The sequence below is a fragment of the Crinia signifera genome, chromosome 11 (genome assembly GCF_055691185.1).
Source record: "Crinia signifera chromosome 11, ASM5569118v1, whole genome shotgun sequence".
NCBI classification, from domain to species: Eukaryota; Metazoa; Chordata; class Amphibia; order Anura; family Myobatrachidae; genus Crinia; species Crinia signifera.
This window is the reverse complement of record NC_139227.1, coordinates 77,062,428-77,089,768: the sequence shown is the minus strand read 5'-3', so window position 1 is coordinate 77,089,768 and position 27,341 is coordinate 77,062,428. Positions and strand designations below refer to the sequence as shown.

The following is a 27,341-nucleotide window of genomic DNA, read 5'->3' as shown; positions in this document are numbered from 1 at the left end:
CTCTCAGAGAAACCCAGAGAACAGAGCAGCAGCAACAGCTTCAGTAGAAGCAGCAGCAGCAGCTTCATCATAGTGCAGTGCAGTCTGATGTGTGAGTGACTGTGTGACTAGTGGTGTATACTGCTGTGCTGCTGTTTTGAGAGCAGCACTCACTGGTGAGGTGACAAGAAATATTTGCAAGTATATTATGTCAGTGTGTGTGTGTGTGTGTGTGTGTCTTTGGTCAGAGGAAGCTGTCATACAGCACATGTGGAAAATATAAATCTTGGACAATGTCAGTATTTTGCTGCTTATGATTATTGTAGTTATTGACTAAAGTCACACTGCAGATCTTTTGGACTGGTATGGGACCTCTGACTGGCTGTTACTGCTCTGAGCAGTAGTGTGGCTGAGGCATTACCAGCAGCGTGCCGTGTGATTGGAGGAGAATGACTCATAAAGTAATGAGCAGTAAGATGAAATGGAATAATGGTGGTAATTCTCACACATGGCAGTGCGGGCATGGGGTGGTGGCGGGGGGCACAGCCCATGGGAATGCCCAGTGCTTCATGGCCATTCCTATGTAAACACTGGGCTTCCCATTCAAATGGGCTGGTGACACGGGGGCGGCCAGCTGACGTCAGAAAATGTCAGTTGCCGCCCGGCACCTGTGTCATTGCCGAATCATTATGGGAACTCCCAGAGTTTTCATGGGTGCAGCCCATCGCCACCTCCTACCCGCACTGTTAGGTGGGAATGAGACGGCGAATACGCAATTCTCGCCAGAACTGGTTGCATATGCACATAAATGCGCATGCTCAGTTGCTATACATCACTCCCCAGTGCAAATGCGCAGGAAAGCGTATGGACGGGAATAAGGTCCATAGACTGTTCACCTGGACAATGCATTTGTTACTAGTCTCAAGGGCCGTCCGACAGATGGGCGTATGCAGTTCTCAAAAGTTTTGTAAAGTGAAATTTTTTTCATTTGACGGACCCTTATAGGCCTTTAACCCCTTCGGTGGTATGCCCGGAAATTTCTCGGGCTGAGCTGCACTGCAGGAGCGGGTTCTACCGAGAAGTTTCCGTGCATGCCACTGTAAAGAAAGGATGTGCCAGTGGTACCTCCAGGGGTGAACCATTGGCACACCACCATCCCCCCTGTTGCTGATTCCCCCTCCCCATTGCTGATCCTCACTGTCACTGCCCCCATCACCAGTCCTCCACGTCGCCGTTTAGGGAGGATCGGGGCCACTCAGGGAGGTTCGGCCGTGCTCATTTTTGTGTTCAGGCATCCAAACACCGGAATGCCCCAACAGATGAACAGCCAAGAGCTCCCGAGCCACCCAAACGGCCCCGAACTTCTCCAAACGGCTGCAAAAATAGGAAGCCACCAGCAGCAGCACCAGAGGAGCAGGAGCTGCTGCAGAAGGCAACGGCTGCCCCTTCTGGGGTGAGTATTTCTGGGGTAGGACCGTACCCTGGTAGGTTTGTACTGCCCCAGGAAAACCCACCACTCAAGGGGTTAAGGGTCCACTTAAGGGAGTCTGTTTATTGTGTTGTATTAATTGCCGTGGAAAAGGGGGGTGAGGGTACTTTTTACCTTCCCCACTGGGTAGTTGGAGTAGAGAGCAGACGCGGCCGCAGCAGCACAGCCTCTCTCCCCTGCTCAGCACACGCTGCGCAGTGGTACACAGCCCGAGCCCCCTGCAATTTCTTACGGGGCGTGACCATGCCCCTTCCATTGGCCACGCCCCTCATGTTGCCCAAGCCTCTTTTTTACCAGCACTGGTTGTATTCAGAAAGTCATAAGCTTTCCAACAACATATGACAATACATGAAAACAACAGAAATAGCATGGGCCTTGTGACAGCACCGTTAAGGGGTCGTCCGATTTAACCCATCTTCGAACTTAGATCATCCCTTAAGATGATAAGGTAGTGTGCAAAGTTTGAAAATGATTAGTTGAAGCTTGAAAGAGTTATCATGAAACATCCATACACACACACACACACACACACACACACACATACACACACAAACATCATTCAATTACAGTTATGTAGATTGTTGAATAATATATGAATTTTTGTTTGTCTACAGAATCGTCATTTGTGTATATGAGCGATAACATGCCCATAAAGCCTTTCTCCTTCCCTCTCCCCGAAACACGATTCTTGCATACCACAAAGTATGTGTACAAGTTCAAAATCAGATATGGCATCCAGTTTAGGTAAGTTCATGCTGCATGTAAGTTATGGAACAGTCATTCCATCCGGCAGGTCATTTATATGTGGGTTTATACAGGTGGAAGTGGGCAGAGACTGAACAGAAATATGGTAAATAGACTTGCACATGAGAACAATACTTACTATATTGTAATGAGAGGACTGGAGGTAATCCAAAATCACTGTCGCCTGTATTGGTGTTAACACATTTTCTGAGATGCTCGAAGCAAATTCAGGCTAAGATACGGCCCACAAATCAGTGTACAATATATTGAACTATACATTATTCTCACTTTTCTGGAATTTATTGAAAACTCCTGAATGTGGTAGGAAGTCCCACAGTAAAATGGGTCTGGGGGGCCATTTTGATAAGGTTTGCCAGCATACCTCTTCCAACATGTCTGTCAGGACCTCCCTCTCCCAGAGTGGAACATGCCAAGGCCAACAAGTATTGATCAACTCTGAATCAGGCCCATATCTCACAGAATTCAGCTATAAAAGTACTGACTATCAGTGCTTCCGGCATAGCTAGAGTCAAGAACGTTATATCAGGGCCCATAGACTCATTTAGAGTTATCATACTATTAGGCTCTTAGGAAAATGGCACTCGCTAGCCCTACCCACACATCAGGCAGGTCTGACTGAAACACCTTGTATCTACTATTATTTATTTATTAACAGTGTCTTATATAGCGCACACATATTCCGCAGCGCTTTACAGAGAATATTTAAACATTCACATCAGTCCCTGCCCCAGTGGAGCTTACAATCTATATAGTCTCTACTACATATACATGCACACACAGACATTCTATGGTGAATTTTGTTAGGAGCCAAATAACCTACCAGTATATTTTTGGATTGTGGGAGGAAAGCGGAGCACCCTGAGGAAACCCACGCAAGTATGGGGAGAATATACAAACTCTGCACAGTTAGGGCCATGGTGGGAATCAAACCCATGACCTCAGTGCTGTGAGGCAGTAATGCTAACCATTACAACTACCCACTACAGGTTGAGTATCCCTTATCCGAAATGCTCGGGACCACGAGCATTCCGGATAAGGGAATATTCCGTTTTTTGGAATAATTTTTTTTAGCCATACTTACCTGCCCCTGGTGGGTCCCCGATGGTCCCTCGGCATCCATGGAGTCCTCCGGCATCCATGGCAGGCCACCAGCACCGTCTCCAGCATCTCCAGCGGTCCCAGGAGTGCTTTGCGCAAGTTCACCGGCGCACGCGCGCGCACTCGTGCAAAGCACTCCTGGGACCGCTGGAGACGCCGGAGAGGATGCTGAAGGCCTGCTATGGACGACGGAGGACTTGGCAAGTATTAAAAGAGGGTTAGGGGGGAGAAAAAAAAACAAAAAAAAATTTGAATTATTCCAAAAAACCACGGTTTTTGGAATAATTCGGATACGGGATGCCCGGATATGGGATACCCGACCTGTATTGTATTATTTTCATAAATAATTTATTCTAATTTAAATAACTAAAGTAAATTAAACTGTCACTTAGACTAAAGGTGCCCATACACTGCCCGCGATGTCTCGCAGCAGTGTACAGACACCCGACAGCCTGCCATTGTGATGGATCGCATGCGTCCCTGCTTCCCGCCCGCCTCACTGCCAGGAGGAATGGGTGGTAAGACGGCCTGCCGGTCCGACCAGTTGGTCGGGTCCGATGCGCACAGGAGCGCGCATCGGACCCGACGGCATGTCAGGGAGGGACAATTTGGTCAGATTTAACGGGCCGATTGGTCGCAATCGGCCGAAATCGGACCAAATCGCCTCATGTATGGGGGCCTTAAGGATTTGCCAAAGTTCACAGCAGCAGGATTTTAGAAAAAATTACCTATATGAAATGAGAATGTGATTTCTTCCCAAGTATCTGATGGCAGCTCTGTAGTTACATGTGACGTTCCAAAACTATGAATAAAATATATATTTTTTAAAGCTATATTTTACTTCTTTATTAGCTCAGAAGATGCACGAAGCTATGAGAATACTGTTAAAGAATTATTGGTGAGTATAATAAGGATTTAACTAATGATTTTTATGGAAAAACGAAGGAAAGTTCCATGTACTGTATGAATGAGATTACAATGGGTATGGAGTGTAGGGTCCACAGTAATTACGCTGACAGTGCCTAATACGGCTTTACCACCCACCTAGAAATCCTGGGTTTTTGCATGTGAACGCGCACCAACCCAGGATTTTTGTCACTAGAAAAGATGACAAGGTAAAAATCCTTACGGGACTCAAGCAGGGTTTTTAGCGAGTAAAACATGGGTGACGAGCCATGAAAATGGCTCTTACCCAAGTTTTTCAAACCGGGCAGGGGAGGCTGCTATTGTGCTGGCGCCTCCCACTGCCTGCCTGCTTGCTGCCCGTCTGCTGACAGTCCTTCCACGCCAGTGCCCACATGTCGCTTACAGTCCCCGCCGGTGCCCATCTGCCGCTGACACCCCACCGTTGCTGACCATCGACACTGACCTCCCGTCGCTGACCCAAACATTGACCTCTTGCCCCAAACTCCCCATCACTGCCCACCGATGCTGACCTCCCAACACAAACCCCCTTGCCACTGACCATCTGCTGGTGACCGCCTCTGCTGCCCTGCTTTCCCGGATTTAGGTTTTCAGTGGAAAAGGGATCAACCAAGAAAACAAGGCAGAGAGTCGCATCAGGGGACAGGACAGTGCAGCAATTATTAGGGTGGCAGAAATATATATATTATATTCTAATAAAAGCACATAAGTAGAGAGGGCCCTGCTCATGAGAGCATACATTCTATGCTTTGGGCCAGGTGCCTTACTCCCATACCACGGCATTCAGCACAATTTACTATTTGTAGTCCACGTAGATGGTAAAGTATGAAAATGTTCAAAAAATGAAAACAAAAACCACGACAAACGCATGTCGACCTTTTCATGTGTCAGGCATTACTGTGTCAGTTTTGCGTGTGTCAACCTATTGTCTATGTTGACTGTTGACCAAATGCATATCGACCCAATGTCTCGATTCCAAAATAATACAGTACAGCTACATTTACATTGTTCTTGCTTTTCCGCTTAGGTAATGTTCCATTGTTTATCTCTATAGGATTCCATCCGAGCCATACTGGCCAATCATGATGATTTACATCCTTTCTCTACAAAGCATTTCATTATTTTTCCTTGTATCCTTTCAATGGAATGAATATGCGAGTGTGTGCGAATGAATATATATATATATATATATATATATATATATATATATAACCCCGCCAGATAATAAAAACGATTATAAGACCCCCAGCAAGTTACTGCAGAATGGCTGCCACACACATGTGGTCAGCACATGCATGGCAGCATTGTAGAGAAGCAGAATGATGCAAGGAGTCACTCTGAAGTAACAGACAATGCAACTGATTTTTTCAGACTCCTTGGATCACTGACTGAGAGATTAGAGAGGTCATCAGTAGGGATTCTGAATTAAAAAACGCACTCCCAGGATTGGCCTCAATAATCAAAAAAAAATATGACCCGCCCCCCAAATGTCACTACTCTGCTACCCCCCGCCAGTCCTCCCCATGCACTGCGGTGGTGACAGGCAGCAGCAGGACCGTCTGACCATCTCCAGCGGGCAGGCGGCTGGGAGCAGCACAGCAGGCGGGTTGCCTGGTGACCGGGTTCGAGACAGTGTGCTGTGCACACAGGCATGGCGACAGCTGTGCTACACAGCATCACGTGATGTCAGGGGTCACAGGATCTGTGCTGCCAAGGAAAGCCTGCATGTTTTGTGGTCTCAGAAAATGCCTCTTGCTCATCCACAGCAGGTGTAGGCTTCATACCAATGCCCAGGTGGCAGAAATGTTGGATACTGGTATGAATCTGCATGTTAGCCATCACTTACGTTATCCTTATAATTATGGGTATTTATTACTAAAGAATACATAAATCAGGTCTGTTACGATAATCTTAACTGGTATCTCTTAGACAAGAACAAATGGCAGAGTTCTTCTCGTCTGAAGTTTAAACACGGACATAAGTTCCTCCTTCCATTTCCGTATGTCTTTACGATATATATAGAGCCCCACTCTATGGTCTATGGTGAGTGAAGTTAACACTTTGATTACTGGACTGGTTGTAAGAACAGAATTACACTGTAGTTATCACCATAAATTGGTACATGCTTTGATGATCCTGTAACCAATGTGTATATTGTAGTTAATATTAGAGATGTGCAGACTCGGATTCCAGAGATCCGAGCCCCCACAGACATCATCATTCCGAGCCCGGTTCCGAGCAGCGCTCAGAGATTCCCGCCTGACTCCGGTCCGTCCGCGTGGTCAGAACGTCATCTCCCGGCGCCGGATTTCGCGAGGCTTCAAAAGCGGCTGCTGCGCCCGCCATCTTCACTCCAGTCTAGTAGTGGGTTGGGAGAGGGTGTGTTGATGCTGCTGCTGGGGCTTAAACTTGAGCTTGACCTTGACCTTGAACGCAATATTTTTTAATCGCTGGGGCTGTCTCTCAGTGCTGCTGTGTAGTCTAACTGTGTACTTGTAGTACTACTGTCTCCTCTGTGCGGTCTACCTCTGGTGTGCTGTGCTGTAATTAATTATTGTATTCGCTGGGGCTGTCTCCCTCAGTGCTGCTGTGTACTCTGTTCTCCTCTCTGCTTAGGAGAACAGTCTAACTGTGTACCTGTAATACTACTGTCTCCTCTGTGCTGGGGCCTACCTCTGGTGCTGTGCTGTGCCTGTAATATTATATTATATATTAATAATTAATTAATTATATTATATATATAGTCCACTGGTGCTGCCTGCACTGAATCTGCCAGTATTATTTAGTTACTCAGTCCACTGTTGCCACTGGCAGTGCAACTGCCTACCTAGTGTACCTAACTAGTACATATTAGGCTGCTATATCTAATTTAATTAAAAAATAATACTTGTGCTGTGTGGGACTGTAAAAAATAATTCCATGCTGCTGGTGCACTGACGTGTGCCACTGAGTGCCACTGAGTGCCACTGCCAAGCAGTACCTAATACTAAAATTAATTATTATAAATTCTGCTGGTGCACTGCATAAAGCTACTGGTGGTGTGTAATTAACTACCTTTTGTGGTGACCACTGGCAGTGCTACTGCCTGCCTGCCTACCTACCTAGTAGTTTATTTTCTCTACCTACTAGGCTGCTATATTATTAATAATTAATTGAATTATATACAGTCCACTGGTACTGCCTGCACTGAATACTGTGAATAGAGGTTTCCAGTATTATTTACTCAGTCCACTGTTGCCACTGGCAGTGTTACTCCCTAAGTGTACCTACCTAGTAGTACAACTACATACTAGGCTGCTATATCTAATTTAATAAAAAAATAATACTTGTGCTGTTTGGGACTGTAAAAAATAATTCCATGCTGCTGGTGCACTGACGTGTGCCACTGAGTGCCACTGCCAAGCAGTACCTAATAATAAAATTAATTATTATAAATTCTGCTGGTGCACTGCATAAAGCTACTGGTGGTGTGTAATATAACTACCTTTTGTGGTGACCACTGGCAGTGCTACTGCCTGCCTGCCTGCCTACCTACTGTACCTAGTAGTTTATTTTCTCTACCTACTAGGCTGCTATATTATTAATAATTAATTTAATTATATATAGTCCACTGGTGCTGCCTGCACTGAATACTGTGAATAGAGGTTGCCAGTACTATTTACTCAGTCCACTGTTGCCACTGACAGTGTTACTGCCTAAGTGTACCTACCTAGTAGTACAACTACATACTAGGCTACTAGGCTGCTATATCTAATTTAATTAAAAAATGATATTTGTGCTGTGTGGGACTGTAAAAAATAATTCCATGCTGCTGGTGCACTGACGTGTGCCACTGAGTGCCACTGCCAAGCAGTACCTAATAATAAAATTAATTATTATAAATTCTGCTGGTGCACAATACTAGTATTGCTGACGTATCTACCTGTCTTGTGCCTAGTACTGTCTTATCTACCTGTCTGGTGCCTAGTACTGCCGTATCTACCTGTCTGGTCTGGAGCCCACTGCCTAATACTGCCGTATCTACCTGTCTGGTCTGGGACTCACTGCCTAATACTGCAGTATCTACCTGTCTGGTCTGGGGCCCACTGCCTAGTACTGCCGTATCTACCTGTCTGGTGCCTAGTACTGCCGTATCTACCTGTCTGGTGCCTAGTACTGCCGTATCTACCTGTCTGGTGCCTAGTACTGCCGTATCTACCTGTCTGGTGCCTAATACTGCCGTATCTACCGCTGCAGTGCCACTCTTACATGAGCCACGTGTTTGTGCCGCACACTTGTGTGGCTTAGCATAGTTATCCAGCTACCTCGGTGCAACCTTTTGCCCTAAAAACAATATTGTGAGGTGTTCAGAATAGACTGGAAATGAGTGGAAATGAATGTCATTCAGGTTAATATAGCGTAGGTGCAAAAAAAAACCCCTAAATTCTGCCATTTTAGCAGTTTTTATGCTTTTTTAACAAAAAAATCAGAACCCAAAACACAAAAAATCCAAACACAAAACACTTAGGAGGTGTTTTGCCAAAACCTATTAGAACCCAAAACCTCAAGGTAATCAGAACCCAAAACCTGAAAAGTGGCCGGTGCACATACCTAGTTAATATATAGTATTAGTCTGTCATTGCACTTCGGGGCAATTGTATGAAACTGTGTTTTTGACAAATAAAGGGATGCTTAAATCCTTCAGGGCGGAATGTAATGCCGCCCGAGTTCGGTCGCAGTGCCGGACGTCCACCGAACTCTGTCTTTTTTTAAAAGGGGAATTAACTTCCGAAGCATTGTTTCAATATGAGATATTGTGTGTGAGTAGCGCGCATATGGATTACTAATCAGAGAATTTGCTAATGGAGCGATAATAGAAGGACTGCCCATGCGTTCCACTTGCGAGAGGGAAATTAGTAACAGAAAATGCATATGGATCGTAAATGCAATGTGGCCCGAGCTTGACTGACAGGAAGCCTATACACAGTGGGCCTTATTCTGGTTGGAGCGGCCGGGCCGTACGCGTACGTCCCGGGGTTTTTCATGATCTGCGCATGTGCAGATACGCTAATGCGCCGGCGCGAACACTCCACAACGCTTACGGCCGGGCTCTCAACGTGCGAAAAAACCTGTACGCGAGCGTACGGGTAATGGGGCGGCATAGGGGCGTGTTAATGGGAGCGGCCGAAATAATGAGGGAAAATGGGCGTAAATATGGGCGTACACGGGGGTGTGCACCAAAAATGAGCGGTGCTACTACCGCACGATCGACTAAGGCACCGTTCATTTCGGACACCAAACAGGCGGCCGCCAACCGCCAGCTCAAACCACCCCTACAGATACCGCATGCCAGCGTGCGCCTGAGTTGGCTAATTTACGCTGATTACTACTCAAACACATACACCTGAATGTAATAAGCAATGCTGCAGTCTATTAACTCCAAACCATGATTTCACTGCCTGCAAGCCACACATACAGCACGCAAACACATTGGAAGCTTATGTTTCTATACTTCTCCACATTTAAAGGTTTGTTTAATTTAAGGTAAGAATCTTTTTATACGCTAAGGTAGGTATTTGCTAAACAGACACATTCACTACCTGCTTTCATAGACTTTACGCAGTAGCACACTCAATCTACACAAGTCGACATGTGTCAACGTGTTCACTCTAATACTAACATAGGTTTTGTATTTAGGATACAATAACATAAACCACATCTAACACCTACAAAGGATGTTTCAGCAATGTTTTAAGCCCATGACCACTATTTTCCACACAATCTTTGTATAGTACCCAAAATAATGACCTGTACCACTATCTCATCTGCTATGATTTGGATTTGACTACACTCTGGATGTAAGATGCCACCAATCACATTATTGCACTCTCATCTCTCTAACAAAGGATTCCTACATCTGCTTATGACACTGTCAAATCATATATATTTAAAAAGTTATGCATGTTTGTTCACAAGCTAATTTATCATGTTTGGCCCATTCACACATCTTTTTTTAGGGAGGACACATATGCATTCCTACACAAATGTACCTTTTCACCCTTGTTTGTCTGCCTCACCCACTCCATGAGGAAAGCATTGTTCTGGACCTGCTTTTACCTACTACTGTAGGAGCTACCTCACCTGCACACAAACTGCTTTCTCACCTATTAAGTTGCTCTGCACATGTGCTGACACAAACTAATTAGCAGGGAAAAGTTGGATAGGAACATGGGAATGGCCATGGAGAGGGTTACAAATGGGAAACTTCGACCACACTTCCACAAATGTTCAAAAATACCCTGGTCAGTAAGTACACATAAATCTAGTATTTGTTTCACACAAGAAATGACACATACCACAATTTAGATTTAATTTGTAAAATAAATTTATTTGCTGTTCAGCATCACAGCTTGACACTTTAATGTGAGAAATCAAATAAACAAATAAAATAGACACACAAATAATAAAACAGCCAGAACAAGAGGTTGCATATCTCCAAACATGTGTTACCCTGCAAATGCAATGGTGAAAGAAATGGGGACGCCAGAATACGTACTGCAACAACCAGGGTGAATACTAAGCAAGATACACACCACCAAAAAAAAAAATCCTGCATTTGTCGAGGTCAAAATACGAACTTTCATGCCCATGGCACGCAAATGGATCGATGGGCAACTCAGGAAGCGGATGTCCAGTGCAATTTAAACCTTTGGGCTACAACCACAGAGGAAGTGAACCAGGTCTCATTTGGGCCCTTTTTTGCCCCTTTTAGATGGGGCCTTGGGGACAGGGGCCTTTGGCTCAGCTGGCTTTCGGCGTCTTCCCCTAGTCGACACAGGAGGGTCAGCCGAGGTGGAAGGTTGGGGAGCAGCTTGGGGTGGGGCAGCAGATGGGGGATTGTCCCTTAGGGACCTGGCGGTGGACAGCTGCTCCGCAAGAAGTTCATTCTGGCGGCTGAGGTGTTGGCCAATGCTTAGCATGCCAGCCGCCAGAGTTTCATTAATGCGGTTCAACGCCTCAACCTGCAGCTGGTTTGTGGCCTTCCACTCCGCCAGAAAATCCGCCACCTGCTGCTGACGGATCCCAGCATCCACCCCTTGCTGCTCGATCCTGTCCAGCGTCACCAACAGGCTCTCACTCCATGTCTCCTGTGGCTGGGGCTGGGGGCGACGTCTTGGTGGAGGCTGGACCACCTGCTCCACCTGTGGCTCTGCAGAGGAAGATGCTGCCGGTACATCCTGACTTTCTGCTTCTGCTAGGATAAGAATTGAAAACAATGTCACCATCACATACGCAATAAAAAATATCTTTCTAAATACAATGCATTACTGTGACTTACCATCAAAAGCAGCAGCAAAGACCTCCGCCGGGAGCTCACTGTCCATATTGGAGATCCCCCTGATCTCCCCCACATCGATCACGTCACAGGAGTCCAGCTCCAGGGGGGTATACTCCAAATGGTCAGGCATAGGACCGCTCCCGGTGGACATGCTGTGGTTGTACCGGTCAGTCATCTTCCTCTTCAGTGCACTTTTGAAGTCAGTCCACCTACAAGTTTAAAAATACAAATATCACCATGAGATATGTGCACCACTGTGCTACGTGTAGGGTTACCACCTAGTCCCTTTAATTCCGGACACATGTTACTTACACAGGTTCTGTGGCAGTTTAAAATTAGGTGAAGTGGAGTCTTGAAGTCAGCCAGCCACAGAACCTGTGTAATTAATATGTGTCCGGAATTAAAGGGACTATGTGGTACCCCTAGCTACGTGACATTTCCTAGTGTGGGTGATCTTATGTTTTTTTGCCATGTGTGGCCAAATATTTCTTTGATGGACAAAACCATGTGCACTGCAGGTGAGGCAGGTGTAAAACCCCACCCAAATCTGATTATCTCTGCACAAGTAACACCTGCCTCACCTGCAGTGCACATGGTTTTGTCCATCTAAGAAATATTTGGGCAGAAAGAGTGAACTAGAATAAGGGCCTCAGTTCCTGCTGGAGACTGCTGAAAAATTGCCCTGACAAACACACTAACCTTTTCTTCACCGCGTCCCAAGTTCTGACCACTGGTGACACCTGGTTCACTTCCTCTGTGATCTTCTCCCAAAGGTTTCTCCTTGCACTGGCACCCGGCTTCCTGGTTGCCAATTCAATCCATTCGCGTGCCCTGGGCACTAGAATTCGCATTTCGGCCTCTACAAATGCAGGGTTTCTCCTTTTGGAGGTGGTATCCTGCTCAGTCCTCACCCTAGATGTTGCAGCTCGTTTTCTGGTGGCCCCAGTTCTCTCACCATGCACCTGCTGGGTCACACCTGTTTGGAGAGATGCAACCTTGTTCTGGCTGGTTGCTTGGCCCTTGTGGAGCTGGTGGAGGTTCACCAGGGCCTGTTACTGAGGGGCCCGCTTGATCTTGCAGGCTACTCCTCTCTTGGGCCCTCCTTCTCCGCTCCTGTTCCCTCTTCTGTAATGCTTCAAGCAGGGATTCTGCTTGTGCTCTCTGCAGAGCGTCCTCTGCTGCTGAATCGTCAGAGTCAGACATGTTTGCAGCAATTGTGGGCTGCATCTGACTGAATATTTATATGTTAATCTCCCGCCACGAACAAGGGGGCGTATATTTTTCCCCGCAAGGTAGATGCAAATTTACGCCGATATTTCCCCCCGATAATTGCCGCTTAAATTACGCAGGTCTCAATGCACCTGATCAATCACCCGTATATGTATATACACAGGTTGTGGAGCATTGTGGGCTACATCGTGAAATGTGTGCACCTGTCATTCCAATGATGAGTGTTGTCAGCTGGTATCTGTTGGAGTTCGTGTATGCTTTGTGAGTCACATTTCAAAACATCACGTTATAATGCTTGCCTTGCATATGTAATGTCTATGCAATTGTCATACAGCAACATGTTGCATTGTGGCCCTTTAAGCAGCGTAGTTCTAAGTAGACGGTTTCGTGTATTAATTTCTGCATACTATATATACAGTACTTTTCTCTTCATGGCAATCGGTGTATTGAGCCCCCTTTAAGCAGCGTAGTTATGAGTAGACGGGGTGCGTGTATTATTTTCCGCACACTGTATATATACAGTTCCTCTCTATACATTGAATGCATGCTGTTGGTTGTGGTGTGTATATCGGAACGGTCCGCGTAAGTTTCTATTCGCATCCAGTTTGTTAATGTAAGAGAGATTAATAAAGTTAATACCAAACAAACAATTTTTTCAACCAATCAGCAAGCACCAAAAGTGATATATGTACCTGCAATTAATAACTGCGCCATTGCCACCATGACAGCAAACAGAGCTAGGCCATTCTCGAACTCTGAGCTGTTGGCCCTGGTCCACGTCATGGACCGTCACCTGGGGCCCAGGGGCCCATATGTTTCAAATGCGGACAAGCGGCGGGCGTATAATGCTGCCCGCCGCCTGATATTTTCCACGACCGGCGTCCGCAGAAGCCTGGGGCAGGTTGAGCGGCGCTGGTCAGACCTGCGCCGGCGGCAGCCCGTTCTACTGTGCAGCCTTCGCCGCCATATTGCCCGATGTAAGTTTTGATTACTAGTATGTCTGCGTTTTTTAGCAATGTTGTGTGTACTTTTTAAAAATAGGTTGCTGAGTATGAGGGTGTATATGGGTGTATATGGGGTGTATATGGGGGGTATAGGGGGGTGTATATGGGTGTATATGGGTGTATATGGGTGTATATGGGGGGTATAGGGGGGGGTATAGGGGGTGTATATGGGTGTATATGGGGGGTATAGGGGGGTGTATATGGGGGGTATAGGGGGGTGTATATGGGGTGTATATGGGGGGTATAGGGGGGTGTATATGGGTGTATATGGGGGGTATAGGGGGGTGTATATGGGGGGTATAGGGGGGTGTATATGGGTGTATATGGGGGTATAGGGGGGTGTATATGGGGTGTATATGGGGGGTATAGGGGGGTGTATATGGGTGTATATGGGGGGTATAGGGGGGGGGTTTAAGTAGTTGCTCAGTTTTTTGGTGTAGGATATCAAATAGTTAGCATGATAAATGTCTGAAATATCACAGCAATGATCATTTGGAAGGTTATGAGCATGACTAATGTGAATTTTTCTTTCCCCCTTTTTTATGAATCCCAATCTTCGATTTCTATGCCATCAACATGAACATTGCAGCACGGGCAAGAGCCGCCAGAGAAGCCCGGGAGCAGGCACGCCGGGACCAGGCAGCCCCAGAGCAGCCAGAGGAGGAGGAAGAGGAGGAGAAGAAAGAGGAGGAGGAAGAGGAGGAGGAGGAAGAGGAAGAGGAGGAGAAGAAAGAGGAGGAGGAGGAAGAGGAGGAGGAGGAAGAGGAAGAGACACAGGGTGCTGTTTGGACCCACACAATTTCCCCATCCCCTTCCCCCTCCACAACCCCCACCCCCACCACCTCCCCAACCCCCACCCCCCCCCCTCCCCACCCCATTTCCAACCCCCCTATACCTCTCCACCACCCACCCCCAAACCTCTCCACTCCCCAGTAACAGCCACTACCGTGGTCCAGACTCCGGGACCATCATTGTCGTTGCTCCAGACCCCCCCAACCACCGCACAGCCAACCAGCGGTGACCAGGATGGCTCAAGTAGCCGTAAGTAAATAATTTGTCTAATGTTTACCTACACATTTCTACACATCAACAATCACAACAACCACATATGTGTATCCAACATCAACATTAGTTGCAACATATCACTGCAGGGCGACCATGAGGTGTGTCCTGTCCTTCTCCAGGAACAAGGGTCCCCTTGGTGGTTTTTTTGAGTGTGGCCATGCCTCACCCCTTGAATAATTGACATAACAGTACATCCAATGAGATATCCGACATTAGTTGTGTGGTAGTTATGTGGCTCCAGGTGTTGGGTAACTCCAGTTCCCAGCATGATGTGCAACACAGGGCCGGATTATAATGGAGGCACAAGGGGTCAGTGCCCCTGGGCCCCCCTCTAGCTAGGGGCCCACTGTGGTTGTCATGTATTTTTGACCAAAAAAATGTGTAAGTTGTTTTTTTTCTTTTTTAGCTAAATGTTTTGTGCATGGGTGGGGTAGTGCTGCAGCTTCACCTATCTGCCAATGTGACAATGATTTATGGTGCTGAGCATCGGGAGCCAAGGCACACTGATTGCACAAGTGTGCAGTGCATTTCTGGGAGGTGACTAAGTCCCATGACACTTTGCACCAGAGGACAGAGGCTGAGAAGTTTGTGCTGAGCTCTGATTGGTGGAGCTCATTACATGCTTCTCAGGTCCATGGAGAACAGCAGCAGCAGCTTAGTCATGGGAGGGATTTTAATCAGAGGCAGCACTAGGACTGTGAGGTCTCCACCAGAGTAAGGGGCAGAGGGACAAACACAGGCTTTTCATGTGGTGTGTGTGTGTGTATATATATATATATATATATATATATATATATATATATGTAATCACTTGATGCGGCACTCACGTGTCTTCACAAAATAAGCCCTGCTTTAAAAGAAATAAAAATCTGCGTGATTACTTAGTAAAGACAGATATTACTAACTACAATAAAGCCACAATGGGTAGATTGTTCAGCAATAAATTGGGATGTTTTAGGTGTCAATGTGCTACATGCAAATTTCTAATTGCCGGTGATCAATTCAATCACCCACATTCAGGTAAAATTTATAAAATCAGACATCGCTTGGATTGTAACAGTACCCACACTGTATATCAGATTTTGTGCCCATGCGGCCTCTCTTATATTGGGAAAACCCAATGTAAGTTTAAGGAACGCATGGGTGCACATCGTTCAGCAATTAAATCTGCAATAGAGAGCGGGTCTAGTGAACAACCCGTTGCACGGCACTTTGCTGCATTTAGACACCCTCTAAACAGTCTGAAATATCGCATGATTGACTGTATCCCACCCCTTAAACGTGGGGGTGATCGGAATCTTGCTTTACTTAAAAGGGAAAGCTTTTGGATAATGCAACTTGATACAATTAGTCCACGGGGATTAAATGAGAATCTATCATTAGCTTGCTTTTTATAAACTGTCCTCCTTTTAAATCATCTTGTAGAATGTCCGGTTATAGGTGGTTTGATAATACTATATATATTGCACTATATTGGATTTGATATAGCGGAGCTAAGATATTTAATTGCCCTCTAAGGAAATTAGGTGAGACTATTATTTTAGCGGAGCATAACAATGTAATGAAATAAATAAATAACAAATTTAATGTAATCTAATTTTGAATATATAGTTAGCTATTTTTGGTGTGTATATTTATTTCTTTTGGTGTATTTTGTGCAGGTATTGTGTGTATTTTTATGTAGTTTTATGTAACTTTTTGTATATTTGCTTGTTATAAATTTTTTGATTGCACGCATTGACGCAAGTAATATCATTCAATATGTTTTAGGGCGCTCTTTTGCGCCAAAGGTGGTGATGTTGATCTATAGCAACTACTACCTGTGAACATTTTTGATACATCAGACTATCCGTACTTAGCACACTCCCCTGCAATTTGCGGCAGCTGGGAGCAGCGTCATTACGTGCACTCAGTCACTGGGTGTACTGGTATTTAAGGAAGGTATTGTGTATGCTTTACTGTATCCTGAGGAAGGTTCGAATAAAAAGGACCGAAACGTTGATCAAGACAGTTGTCATTTGTCTTATTTTGTGAAGACACGTGAGTGCCGCATCAAGTGATTACATATATATCTGGACCTCATCTCCTGAACGAGATCTGGGGTTTTATGAAGGCACCCGTGCAAGCTTCTACCGCTGGTCGTTTGAGTGCCGGATAACCTACGCTGTTATATATATATATATATATATATATAGTTCGTGGGAAAGACCGCACTCGCACTATGTCTTAATACAACAATCTGGGGTGCCAGACAAGGGGAAATGTGTTTTGACACACAGCCCCAATTGTAGTCCGAGGGTATCCTCTACAGTTGTTTGCAGAGGATGTCGGGCACTCTCCTTTATAATTCAGACAGAAGACTGATTATAAAATCCAATTCGGGTATTTTTAATTTCATCCAAAGAATTTTCAATCAATTAAACAGCAATCATTTTGTTTGTACATCCACATATGCCCCGACGTTTCGGTCCATATGGCGGACCTTTATCAAGGAGCCTATAGATATATGGAAAAAAGCATTTTAGAAACCCACAAACAAGGTCCAAAAATGCAATACAAAACATTGTAAATACAAAATTTTTTTTAGCATAATGCATTACTTGGTTATGTAGAGGTTACAGCAATCAACGATGCAGCAGCAGGAGACCCATGGTGAGAGGAGCAGCAGCTACCTGACACTGCCCGGGCCCGGCATTTATACCCTGCACATAGCGCTAGTAAATGAGGACGCCGCCTCCTAAACAGCTGTAGCGAGCTTCCGGCTAAACCGGAAGTTCAGGGATACGGAAGTGTCAGCTAGTGACACGCATAGATGGACCGCACAAGCCTCCGGGGTTTCCGGCAGCTGTGACGTAGCCATCTCAGGTTGCTGGGAGACAAGGACGCTGTGACTGAGTATATTATTTTGTAGTACTGTGTTTACAGCAGACCCATCTTTAATGTAGTTTAAAAATGTATGTGGCCTTCACACATAACTCTCAACTTATTTTTAGGTACAAATACAACAAACATTTGTGTATGTTATATATTAATTTTTTATTTTTATCCCTTCCCTACAGACACTGGACAGCAGCAGGAGGAGGTGGCAGCCCTAATGCGGGAGATTGTCCTCACCCTCCTGTACCTCCAGATCCTGTTTGGCCTTCTGGAGGCCCGAATTTAATTTTTTTTTATCCCCCCCCCTTATTATTTTTGTGCCAAATAAACGTTTATGTACAGTTCGAAATTGCCTTTGTTTTTAATCAGAAATATGTTAGAGGGCTTGTAAGGGTAGGTACATACAGATGTGTACTGTAAGTTATACTTGTAATTTGAGGTGAGGGGTAATGATTGATGTGTGAATGTGTGTGTTTTTGAATAAAATAACACATAGTAAAAATGCATGAATTTTTAATGTTGTTCGATTACAACATCACACATAACATCAGGGTAGGTATACATGTTACACATTGTGGACAAAGTAATTATGGACATAATTTAGTACATATACAGAAACACCAACATTACTTGATGTAAAAATAACAGCAATATGGGGACACATAGATAGTGATTAAAATGCCACATTAGAACATCACAAATATACATGTAATGAGGGTTCAAATGTAGTTTTATTAGGTCTTTATTGAGGTAGACAATTGAGTTAATAGAAAACAATAATTGAATAACAAATAGATTAATTAATCAATTGTGAGATTTGTAGTTGAAAGGGAAGATTTGCAGGTCCATATATGTGAAGGGTATGCCAGCGTACACGGACGTACGCTCACTCTCACGAGCGGTGACATAACTTGTGTTTTCCATTGAAAACAATAGGGACCCGTGCGTGCAAGCTGGCGTACGCTCAGATCTCCGCAAGAAGTCGGTGGGAAGACGGACGAAAGACGTCCGCGTACGTTGCCGTACGCTCAGTTGTACGCCAGTTGTCGGAGTGTAAGGGCTGGGCCGGCCGCGTACGTTGCCGTACGCTCATTTGAACGCCACTCCCCTTCTACGTTGTTTCTGGCCGTACGTAAGCGGCAGATTTGTGGGTGGACCTAACCCCAACGGCCGCGTACGGCTAGCGTACGGTAATCGCGTACGTACGCACGTTTGGCCGCACCGATCAGAATAACCTCCAGTGTGTAGTTCATATGATATTATATGACTTGTCTAATTCACATTTATTCCAACAGAGAGTTTACCTGGAAAGAGCATGGAAAAAACAAATCGGGTATGTCCCCATATAGAGCCTTATATAGCAAGTGTGTTTCTGTGTCATAAACATATGTTTGTTCGCTTTTAGAACTGTTCGCTATCAGGTAGATTGCAAAGTAACATTTTGCAGATCAAACTCATGTGGAATGAGAATGTTATATTTCACTTACAATAGATTCATTGTTTCTGTTCCATATGGACTGGGCACCTACATCAATAAAGACAGAAGGGTGGCAATCAATTGCATGAAAAGCGCCAAGTCGCATGTGATTGACAGCAGGTCCGATGCGATGTGTGGGCCCATGCACATCGCACTGGAGCCTGCGAGTCGCACCGACTGCAGATGCTATCTGTTGCATCTCATTTGAGCCAGTGCAGGCTTGGCTGTGATCACATGCGATATATTGTTTGGGATCTTGCCGCTGGGAAGGTCCCGGGTGGTTCAAGTGGTATTTCGTATGCCCAGCATTACTTTCAGTTGACTACATGGTATCATTTGGAAGTTTTATGTGGAGGTACTGTACACCTTTTTGATTTTTTATTACTTTGTAATACTGATGTGATGATTTCTTTGATTGTATTTCAGTCAATGAATTTTATGTTATAACAATACATCTGTTTTTGTTGTATTGATTTTTGAGTCCATCAAAATTATTAGGGGAAAAAAAACAGATTTAGAAACGTTATGTTAAGCAAGTACCCTGGGAACTTTAAGACTGGGCGAGATCACATGCAGATGTCCATAGATAGGACCATCTTAATAGGATTGTAGGCCCCCCATAACACACCCCTCCTGTGGTTCCATGCCTTCTCTCCATTTGCTTCCATACAGTGAATGTCTGTCAGGACTTTGATTGGTGGATAGCTCCAGCCAACCACCAATCAGCATGCTGACAGCCATACACTGTGAGGCTAAACTTGAGAGGCAGGTAGAGAATGCTAGAAATAAACATAAAACAAATCAAGCGCTGAATATGGAAATAGGAGACTTAAATGGTAGGCAGCTATGTCTAACCATGGTACAGATGTCCATTAACTATAATGCAGATTAGTTACATTTGGGACTTGCCGATTGAGTAATGTATGTTGTGTGCATGTGTGTATATACATACATACACAGATGTGTCCACATACATCTTTGTTTTATTGTGCCATGTATGGAACAATATGGCACACCTTGGACCCTGCAAAAGTCACGCTTTGTGATTCTTCTAAATATTTGCTTCTCTAATCTATTACTTTATACAAATTCTTCTTGCTACATTTGGAAAAACAGCTAAGCCGTGTTTTTGCATGTTGTGCCAAATTGAGAAAATTGTAATTGGACATATCTGTATATATGGCCAGATTCCCTAAAAGCATTGTGATCAGCTGCTTGGAGATCCCCTCTGCCGGTTGCAGGACATCAATGATACTATGGGGTTTATTCTAGTTCATTCTTTCTGACAAAATCCTTCTTAGATGGACACAACCATGTGCACTGCAGGGGGGCAGATGTAACTTGTGCAGAGAGAATTAGATTTGGGTGAGTTATTTTGTTTCTGTGCAGGGAAAATACTGACTGCATGATTTTACACTGCAATATATATCTCACTTTGAAGAAAAACCCCACCCAAATCTAATTCTCTCTGCACAAGTTACATCTGCCCCACCCGCAGTGCACATGGTTTTGTCCATCTAAGAAGGATTTTGTCAGAAAGAGTGACCCCCTATGACACTTGCATCGTAAGAATGGTGAAAGTGAAATTATGTAATTTTTAACAATCGGTTTATTAATAACAAATAACCACATTGTTTTTAGCTTTCACAGAATCACACACATCAACTACAGCACGTACGCTATTTAACAAGGTCACACTTGTATTTTGATTTATATACACACCTCGAAGGAGAATCTTAAACAGTACACATTGTGCAGGATTATTCTAGCATACAAGATTAGAGTGAATGCACCTAAGCAGACAAGAAGTGCCCTTTGTTAAGGAAAGATGTGGCTTATTCTCTCTCCTAATGTTGTGAATACATGTAGACATTTTCACACATTAACTTCAAATGTTGCCCACAATTGTTAACATGAAATAATTTCTTTTCATTACGAAGCATGTAGTGGAAGAATTGACGGACAGTTCAAACTGCAGGAATTTCGGTGAGGATTTATATTCCATTATTTATTACCAAGACGTGTGGATGGAGGAGTGGTCTTAAAATAGTATAGAAGCTAAAAAAGATAAGGACAATTATTTATTATTCCGATTATCTCGCTGCAAGTTGTCATGGGATCACAGATATCAAAGGACTGCAGCAATATACAACTCATCAGCAACAATAATAAAAGTGAACTACTGTATATAGAGGGCAATTCAATTAGACAACTCTGTGAAAAATCAGACATCAGACTGATCGAGGCCAGAGCTGACATCACCACCCCCCCCCCGAAAATGAGTGGGCACGCCTGTGTTTTTCCTGACACTCCACACCAGAAATTGCAAAGTTACCACCCACAAACAGCAGATTCCTATCTGTTCAATTGTGGTGGGATTGTGATTAGGTATTTCCGCTATTTCTGTTGCTATTTGGTCTGGCGCATGTGCTGGGCAGCAGAGAGCCTGGCCAGGCCCAGGTACTTTCTGTAGGTGTGGCCTAATCGCAGGAGGCGTGTTCGTGCACTCTTAGAGTACTACAGAAATAAAATACTTTAAGCACCTCCCTGGCCACACTGCATCCCAGAAAACAGCAGCATGTGTTGGGTTGAGAAGAGTTTCTGCAGCTGCTGCCATGTTACGGGGGCCCCACTGGGACCCTCCATCAGACCTGGGTAATTAGTACCCCCCTCTCTCAGCACCACTGTGCATGTGCACTACAATCAGTACGCATGTGCAGTCGTTTGATAACTTGTATCAATCAACTCTATAAACCCCCATAGTAGTTACAGCGTGTGGGGGCTGAATCAATTTTATTGGTGTGGACCTTCACACCTTCCTGCCTTGTGGCCCCATCAGCCTTAATTTGTCCCTGCATCCAGGGCCGGCGCCACCACTAGGCAAATCTAGGCATTTGCCTAGGGCGCCGGCCACTGGAGGGCGGCATTTCGTCCCATCCCCCCCGTGCCGCGGGGTACCTGTCCTGCGGCTGTGTATATAAAGCTTGCGGCGGAGGCAGCGAGGGGTCCCTGCAGTCAAGAAATAACGAGCGCTATCCGCCTGGCTACGCGGAAGCGCTTCTGTTGTGGAAACACTGGCTGCGCGCTGATTGGCTGAGATTCAGCCAATCAGCGTGCGTCGTGCGGCCAGTGTTTTCACAACAGAAGCGCTTCCGTGTAGCCAGGCGGATAGAGCTCGTTATTTCTTGACTGCAGGGACCCCTCGCTGCCGCCGCCGCAAGCTTTATATACACAGCCGCAGGACAGGTACACCCCCCCCCCCCCGCACCGGGGCGCCCCCACCCCGACTCGCCTGGGGGCCCTGCCTGCATCACATGTGAGGTGTGGTCAGACCAGGGTGTATTGGTGTGCTACAACTGCATTATAACACCTTACAAGGGGGTTTATTCTAGTTCATTCTTTCTGACAAAATCCTTCTTAGATGGACAAAACCATGTGCACTGCAGGGGGGGGCAGATGTAACATGTGAAGATAGAATTAGATTTGAGTGAGTTATTTTGTTTCTGTGCAGGGAAAATACGGACTGCTTTATTTTACACTGCAATATAGATCTCACTTTGAAGTAAAACCCCACCCAAATCTAATTCTCTCTGCACAAGTTACATCTGCCCCACCCGCAGTGCACATGGTTTTGTCCATCTAAGAAGGATTTTGTCAGAAAGAATGAACTAGAATAACCCCCAAGGTTCCCTCGTGATAATGTCATTTTGCAAAATTGTACTGACTACCAAATGAGATCCAGCACATTTTATTTTATCACTTCTTGTAGACAATGGTGTGAGTCAGATATCCAATGACTCAGAGCAAACATACAGCAGTCCATGCTCACCTATGGATCCTGATGCTGGCAATCGTGGTGGCCTATGGGGATTCCTAATGAGGTACAGTATCAGCTGTTGTGGTGCTCACATACTGTATACAGTATGTAACCTCTTCTACAGAACCCGTTTATGCTGTATTTGAGTTTAGACGTGATGACTGTGCAACTTTTCCATATGAACATATACAGAGTACAGTGGCACAAGTATTGCTAATTTGAATTGAAATTGGATAGTGACAATTTACTCTCTGTAGCATTAGTACTGATGTTTCTGGATTCATAAAGAGACAAATTTGCACCTATATAGAAAATTGCGTTGAGCAATCCTGTACTATTAATTTGTTCAAAAGGGCTGTGCAAGTTATTATGTATCTGCAAACTCTACAAAGCAGCCCGATTAATACAGCATCTGATCATAAATAGCAGTAACATGTCTGTAATTTGAATGTGTACAAATATAAATGTACCAGCTAGTCAGCCCACCCCAGTGCCAGTCTCCAAGGCTAGTCCTTTTATGCACCTGCTGTTATCATATGGTCCATATCTCTGCGGGTGATGGCAACATGTGGGACCTCGCATCGCCATTGCTATAGGGTGTACACACGGACCGATCCGTGCTTCATTTCTAGTCCAAACTGGTCAAATCGATCTTTCATATTATCAAACTTTGAGACTCCACAGCGCAGGGGTTGTATACTTATTAAAGCAACATTTTATTTCTTATTTTTATTTATTTATTATTGCACAAAACAATCATGAAATCATACTTTTGATAGCCTACTGGTTCACAATAAAAATATCTTTACGCAATCTGTGTAAGTGGCCAAGCATGTCCCATAATGAACTAAATTGACTGAAAGTCCCCCAAACAGTAAAGTGGTCCCATTGGGACAATTTTACAATCTTGAGCATAGCGGTTCCCACAGTGATAACCACAATGATAATGTTTGCTCCCATACTATAGCCACTATAGCCATACTAGTTGACTGGTTGGAACAATAACACCCCTTTCACACTGACAAATACTTGCCGGTTATTGCACATGAACGCGCACCAACCCAGGAAATGAGTCAGTGTGAAAGGGTCCTGGTACATTATCCCGGATCCAACATTCAAGGATTTCAACCCAGGTCTTGACCAGGGTTGGACCTGGCCCAGGCGCAGCGTGACCGGGTATCCCGGGTTGACGCGACCTGGGTCCCGTTCACTGCACTGTAAAGGCGCAGCTGGGAGATGCTGTCATCTCCCAGCACCACCCTGGCCCCGCCCCCAGATGACGTCACCCACCTGGTGTTATGCTGGGTCAGGCGGCCAGTGTGAAAGTGCTTTCAAGCCGGCTCACACCCAGATTTTGTACCCTGCGTGCGACCCGGCTTGCATGCGCTTGTGAATGTGAAAGGGGTATAACTGGCAGTTGTGTGATCAGCTTTTCTATAGTATTTGCTTGACTTGTGAAAACAGATATCTTTTTTTAGGGCCAGATTCTCTAAGCTTCAAAAGTGATAAAATAGAGAGTGATAAACAGCCAGCCAATCAGCTCCTGTCTGACATTTTTCAAACACAATCTGTGACATGGCAGGCAGGAGCTGATTGGCTGGCTGTTTATCACTCTCCATTTTATCACTTTTGAAGCTCAGAGAATCTGGCCCTAATTAGTGAGTTATGTAATGGCTATAGCAGTAACGTTGTGTTCTCTGTTAGCTTTACTCCACTCAGGTTCCTATTTGGCAGAATCCATTCTGAATAATGACCTACCATCTTGCCTTTGTGTTCTGCATGAGGTGTTGAGGGCGTTGAGTACTCAGTTCAACTTTATCTTCATTCATTTGGAAGTTCACGTTATATATTAAACAAACTAGAACAAATAGATTTTCGGGATGTTTTTTTTTGCTAACTTATCTCTTGGTGGCTGGGCCAGTTGGAAAAGTGCCAGGAAGTTGTTTTCTATGTCAAGAATGGATTTTCCCTCTGCCTGAACATACTGTAGGTAATTGCTTCTACAATACTTTTTAATATTATTTCCTTGTTTATTTCCATAATGAAATAAAATGATCACGATGAAGTGTATTCTTAAAAGCCATAATATGTTGCCATGTGTATAATTGGTTTAAAAATTGAAAAGTGGTCAAGTAGACAATGCGGCCTTCTGATAACAGAATAGTGTTGTGTCATGACACCCCAGCTCTGTAATACAGATGTTATATTTGCATTGTGTAAACGCCATTATCATAGGAAAGCTTAATATTTGCGTAGCTATATCACAAATGGTTTGTGTACCTTTGATTTGACAAGGGAATTAGCCAATCATAGAAATTGATTAAGGGCCTAATTCAAGTCAGTTATACTTTTGCAATGAATGAACAGTGGGCGAGTGGTACTGCAGCCCTTGTCCCCCAGATAAAAATAGAAATAGGCCCATTATCATGACAACAGGATGATGACCAGCTGCCCAACCGGCCACACATCATAATTACTCTATTAAAATGTATTTTATTTTCTACATGGCACTGGCCACACCCACACAACACTGGCCACACCCATACAACACTGGTCACCAGGGCCTAGGGGCAGCACCTGTTACGGACAGCAGTCACTGTGGTAACTAACGAAGATACATCAGAGGCTGCTGGCGCTCGTCCCCCTGCCCGCCAGAAACGTTCCCCCAGCGCTCTCCCCTGCACGTTAGAGATGGTCTCCCCTGTGCACCGGAGACGGTCTTCCCTGCACGCCGGTGACTCTCCCTCTGCCCGCCGGAGACACTCCCTGCCTGCAGGAGATGCAGCACTCCCCCTAAACACCAGAGACGCTCTCCCCTGCACCCATCTCCCCTGGGTAAAGTCTAAATTCAAGGGACCTTGTCACGTGACAGGGGAGGAGAGGGGTTTGGAGAGAGGAGGAGCAAGGTCAGAACAAGGGACCCAAACTGACCCTCGCGGGCTCGTTTCGCTCACCATGCTTCGGGCACGGTTACTAAAGGACACCAGTGGTGGCGTGGATAGTGAAGGAGCAAGCCCCCCAGCCTCCTCCCCCTGGGCGTGAAATGTCTTTTAGCCCACTAGAATTTAGCAACTACCATCTCCCCACCCCAGCTCCGCAGCCAGAAGGACATGCTGCTGGCTTGGGCCTCACTGCAGAATGAAATCAGCTGTAGGCCATCCGCAGACCAGCTCCTCAGCCAGGGGCACCCACAGGGCAGAGCAGCAGGTACTGTTCTGGTTCGGAGAGAGAAGGGTCCAACCTCTGGTCCCTGTGTGTGTCAGTGTGCCTTTACAATAAGTGTGTGTGGGTGGGTGTATGTCAGTGTGCCCCTATACCCTGTACTGTGTCTATGTATGTCAGTGTGCCCCTATACCATGTAGAGTGTGTGTGTATGTCTGTGTGCCCCTATACCCTGCACAGTATATGTTTGGGGGGCAGCCAAAAATGTTGTGCCTAGGGGCAGCCTGACCACTAAATCCGGCCCTGCTTGTCACACACACCAGCACTGGTCCATAACTATGGGTAGATTTATATCTGCTTATATATTTTCATGTGCATATTTAATATCCAGGATACACCAGGGTTGCCGACTTTAGAAAGCTCCTCTCCGGGAGAAGCCCGGAGAGCAGACTTTCAGCAGGCGTTCGGGGGGCGGGGCTTAAACGTGCCATCATTAAGCCCCGCCCCCATGAAGGAAAGTGTCTCAATTTGACGATCTCCGCGGAGGGGGCGGGGCTAAACGACGCGATGATGACACTTTGGCCCCGCCCCCTCTCCGGAGATCATCAGAAAAGGTAAGGCTGGGGTGGGGGAAGCCGCAATCAGGGGGGGGAGCGGGGGTCCCACCAGAATCCGGGAGGGTTGCCCACCTTTCCGGGGGGCCGGGAGGGTCACTCGATTTTCGGGACCCTCCCGGACATTCCGGGAGGGTAGGCAACCCTGGGATACACATATGTACTTACTGTGTGCTCTCTTCCTACTGTAGCTTGGCCTTATCTGCAATTGTATATACACAGCTTAGCGAGCAGGTAAACACCACCCCACCGAATGCAAGACTACTCCGCTACCCGGATCCCAGCTCAAAGCTGCGAGTGGATGTTACTCACCATTAAATGATTTTTCCTCTGTAAGCCAGGATTTACTTTTCATTTGAACACATTAAGCTGAAGTGGGGGCGGGTGCTGATGTCATGTGATGTCATCCGCCCACCCTGCGCATGCCTGTGTTTGCTGGGATCCGCCCAGTGTTTGTATGGGCACGCCCACCATTTTTGTGGGCACGGCCATGAAACGCTGGACCTATATATGTATGTATAA

At 45.5% G+C, this 27,341-nt stretch overlaps 2 protein-coding genes across 4 annotated transcripts in view; both read left to right on the top strand.

Annotated features, from left to right (window-relative positions):
* On the top strand, positions 1–25,108 carry MAJIN (membrane anchored junction protein). Of its 3 annotated transcripts, none has more exons than XM_083165133.1 (9): positions 1–91; positions 2,083–2,212; positions 4,184–4,229; positions 5,310–5,385; positions 6,185–6,298; positions 19,045–19,082; positions 21,167–21,212; positions 22,996–23,107; positions 24,748–25,108. In XM_083165133.1, exons 2-9 carry the CDS (start codon positions 2,100–2,102, stop codon positions 24,791–24,793), a joined length of 591 nt encoding a protein of 196 aa, XP_083021259.1. In that variant the 5' UTR covers positions 1–91; positions 2,083–2,099; the 3' UTR covers positions 24,794–25,108. The 3 variants fall into 3 exon arrangements, with proteins under 3 accessions (XP_083021259.1, XP_083021258.1, XP_083021257.1); XM_083165132.1 differs by having other exon boundaries at positions 16–155; XM_083165131.1 differs by having other exon boundaries at positions 85–160.
* The window catches only part of GPHA2 (glycoprotein hormone subunit alpha 2), a 15,811-nt gene continuing 13,377 nt past the window's right edge, over positions 24,908–27,341 (top strand). Inside the window, exon 1 of the mRNA XM_083165134.1 lies at positions 24,908–25,033. The gene's annotated coding sequence lies outside the window, so the exon portion shown is untranslated. The remainder of the gene's footprint in view (positions 25,034–27,341) is intronic.

What these genes read in the sequence shown, in the direction of transcription:
- MAJIN (XM_083165133.1), top strand. Translation starts at nt 2,100, where the DNA reads ATGAGCGATAACATGCCCATAAAGCCTTTCTCCTTCCCTCTCCCCGAA. An exon ending in GCATTTCATTATTTTTCCTT is followed by an intron (nt 5,386 to 6,184) that starts GTATCCTTTCAA and finishes GGTATCTCTTAG; the next exon opens with ACAAGAACAAATGGCAGAGT. An exon ending in GCATGGAAAAAACAAATCGG is followed by an intron (nt 19,083 to 21,166) that starts GTATGTCCCCAT and finishes TTCATTACGAAG; the next exon opens with CATGTAGTGGAAGAATTGAC.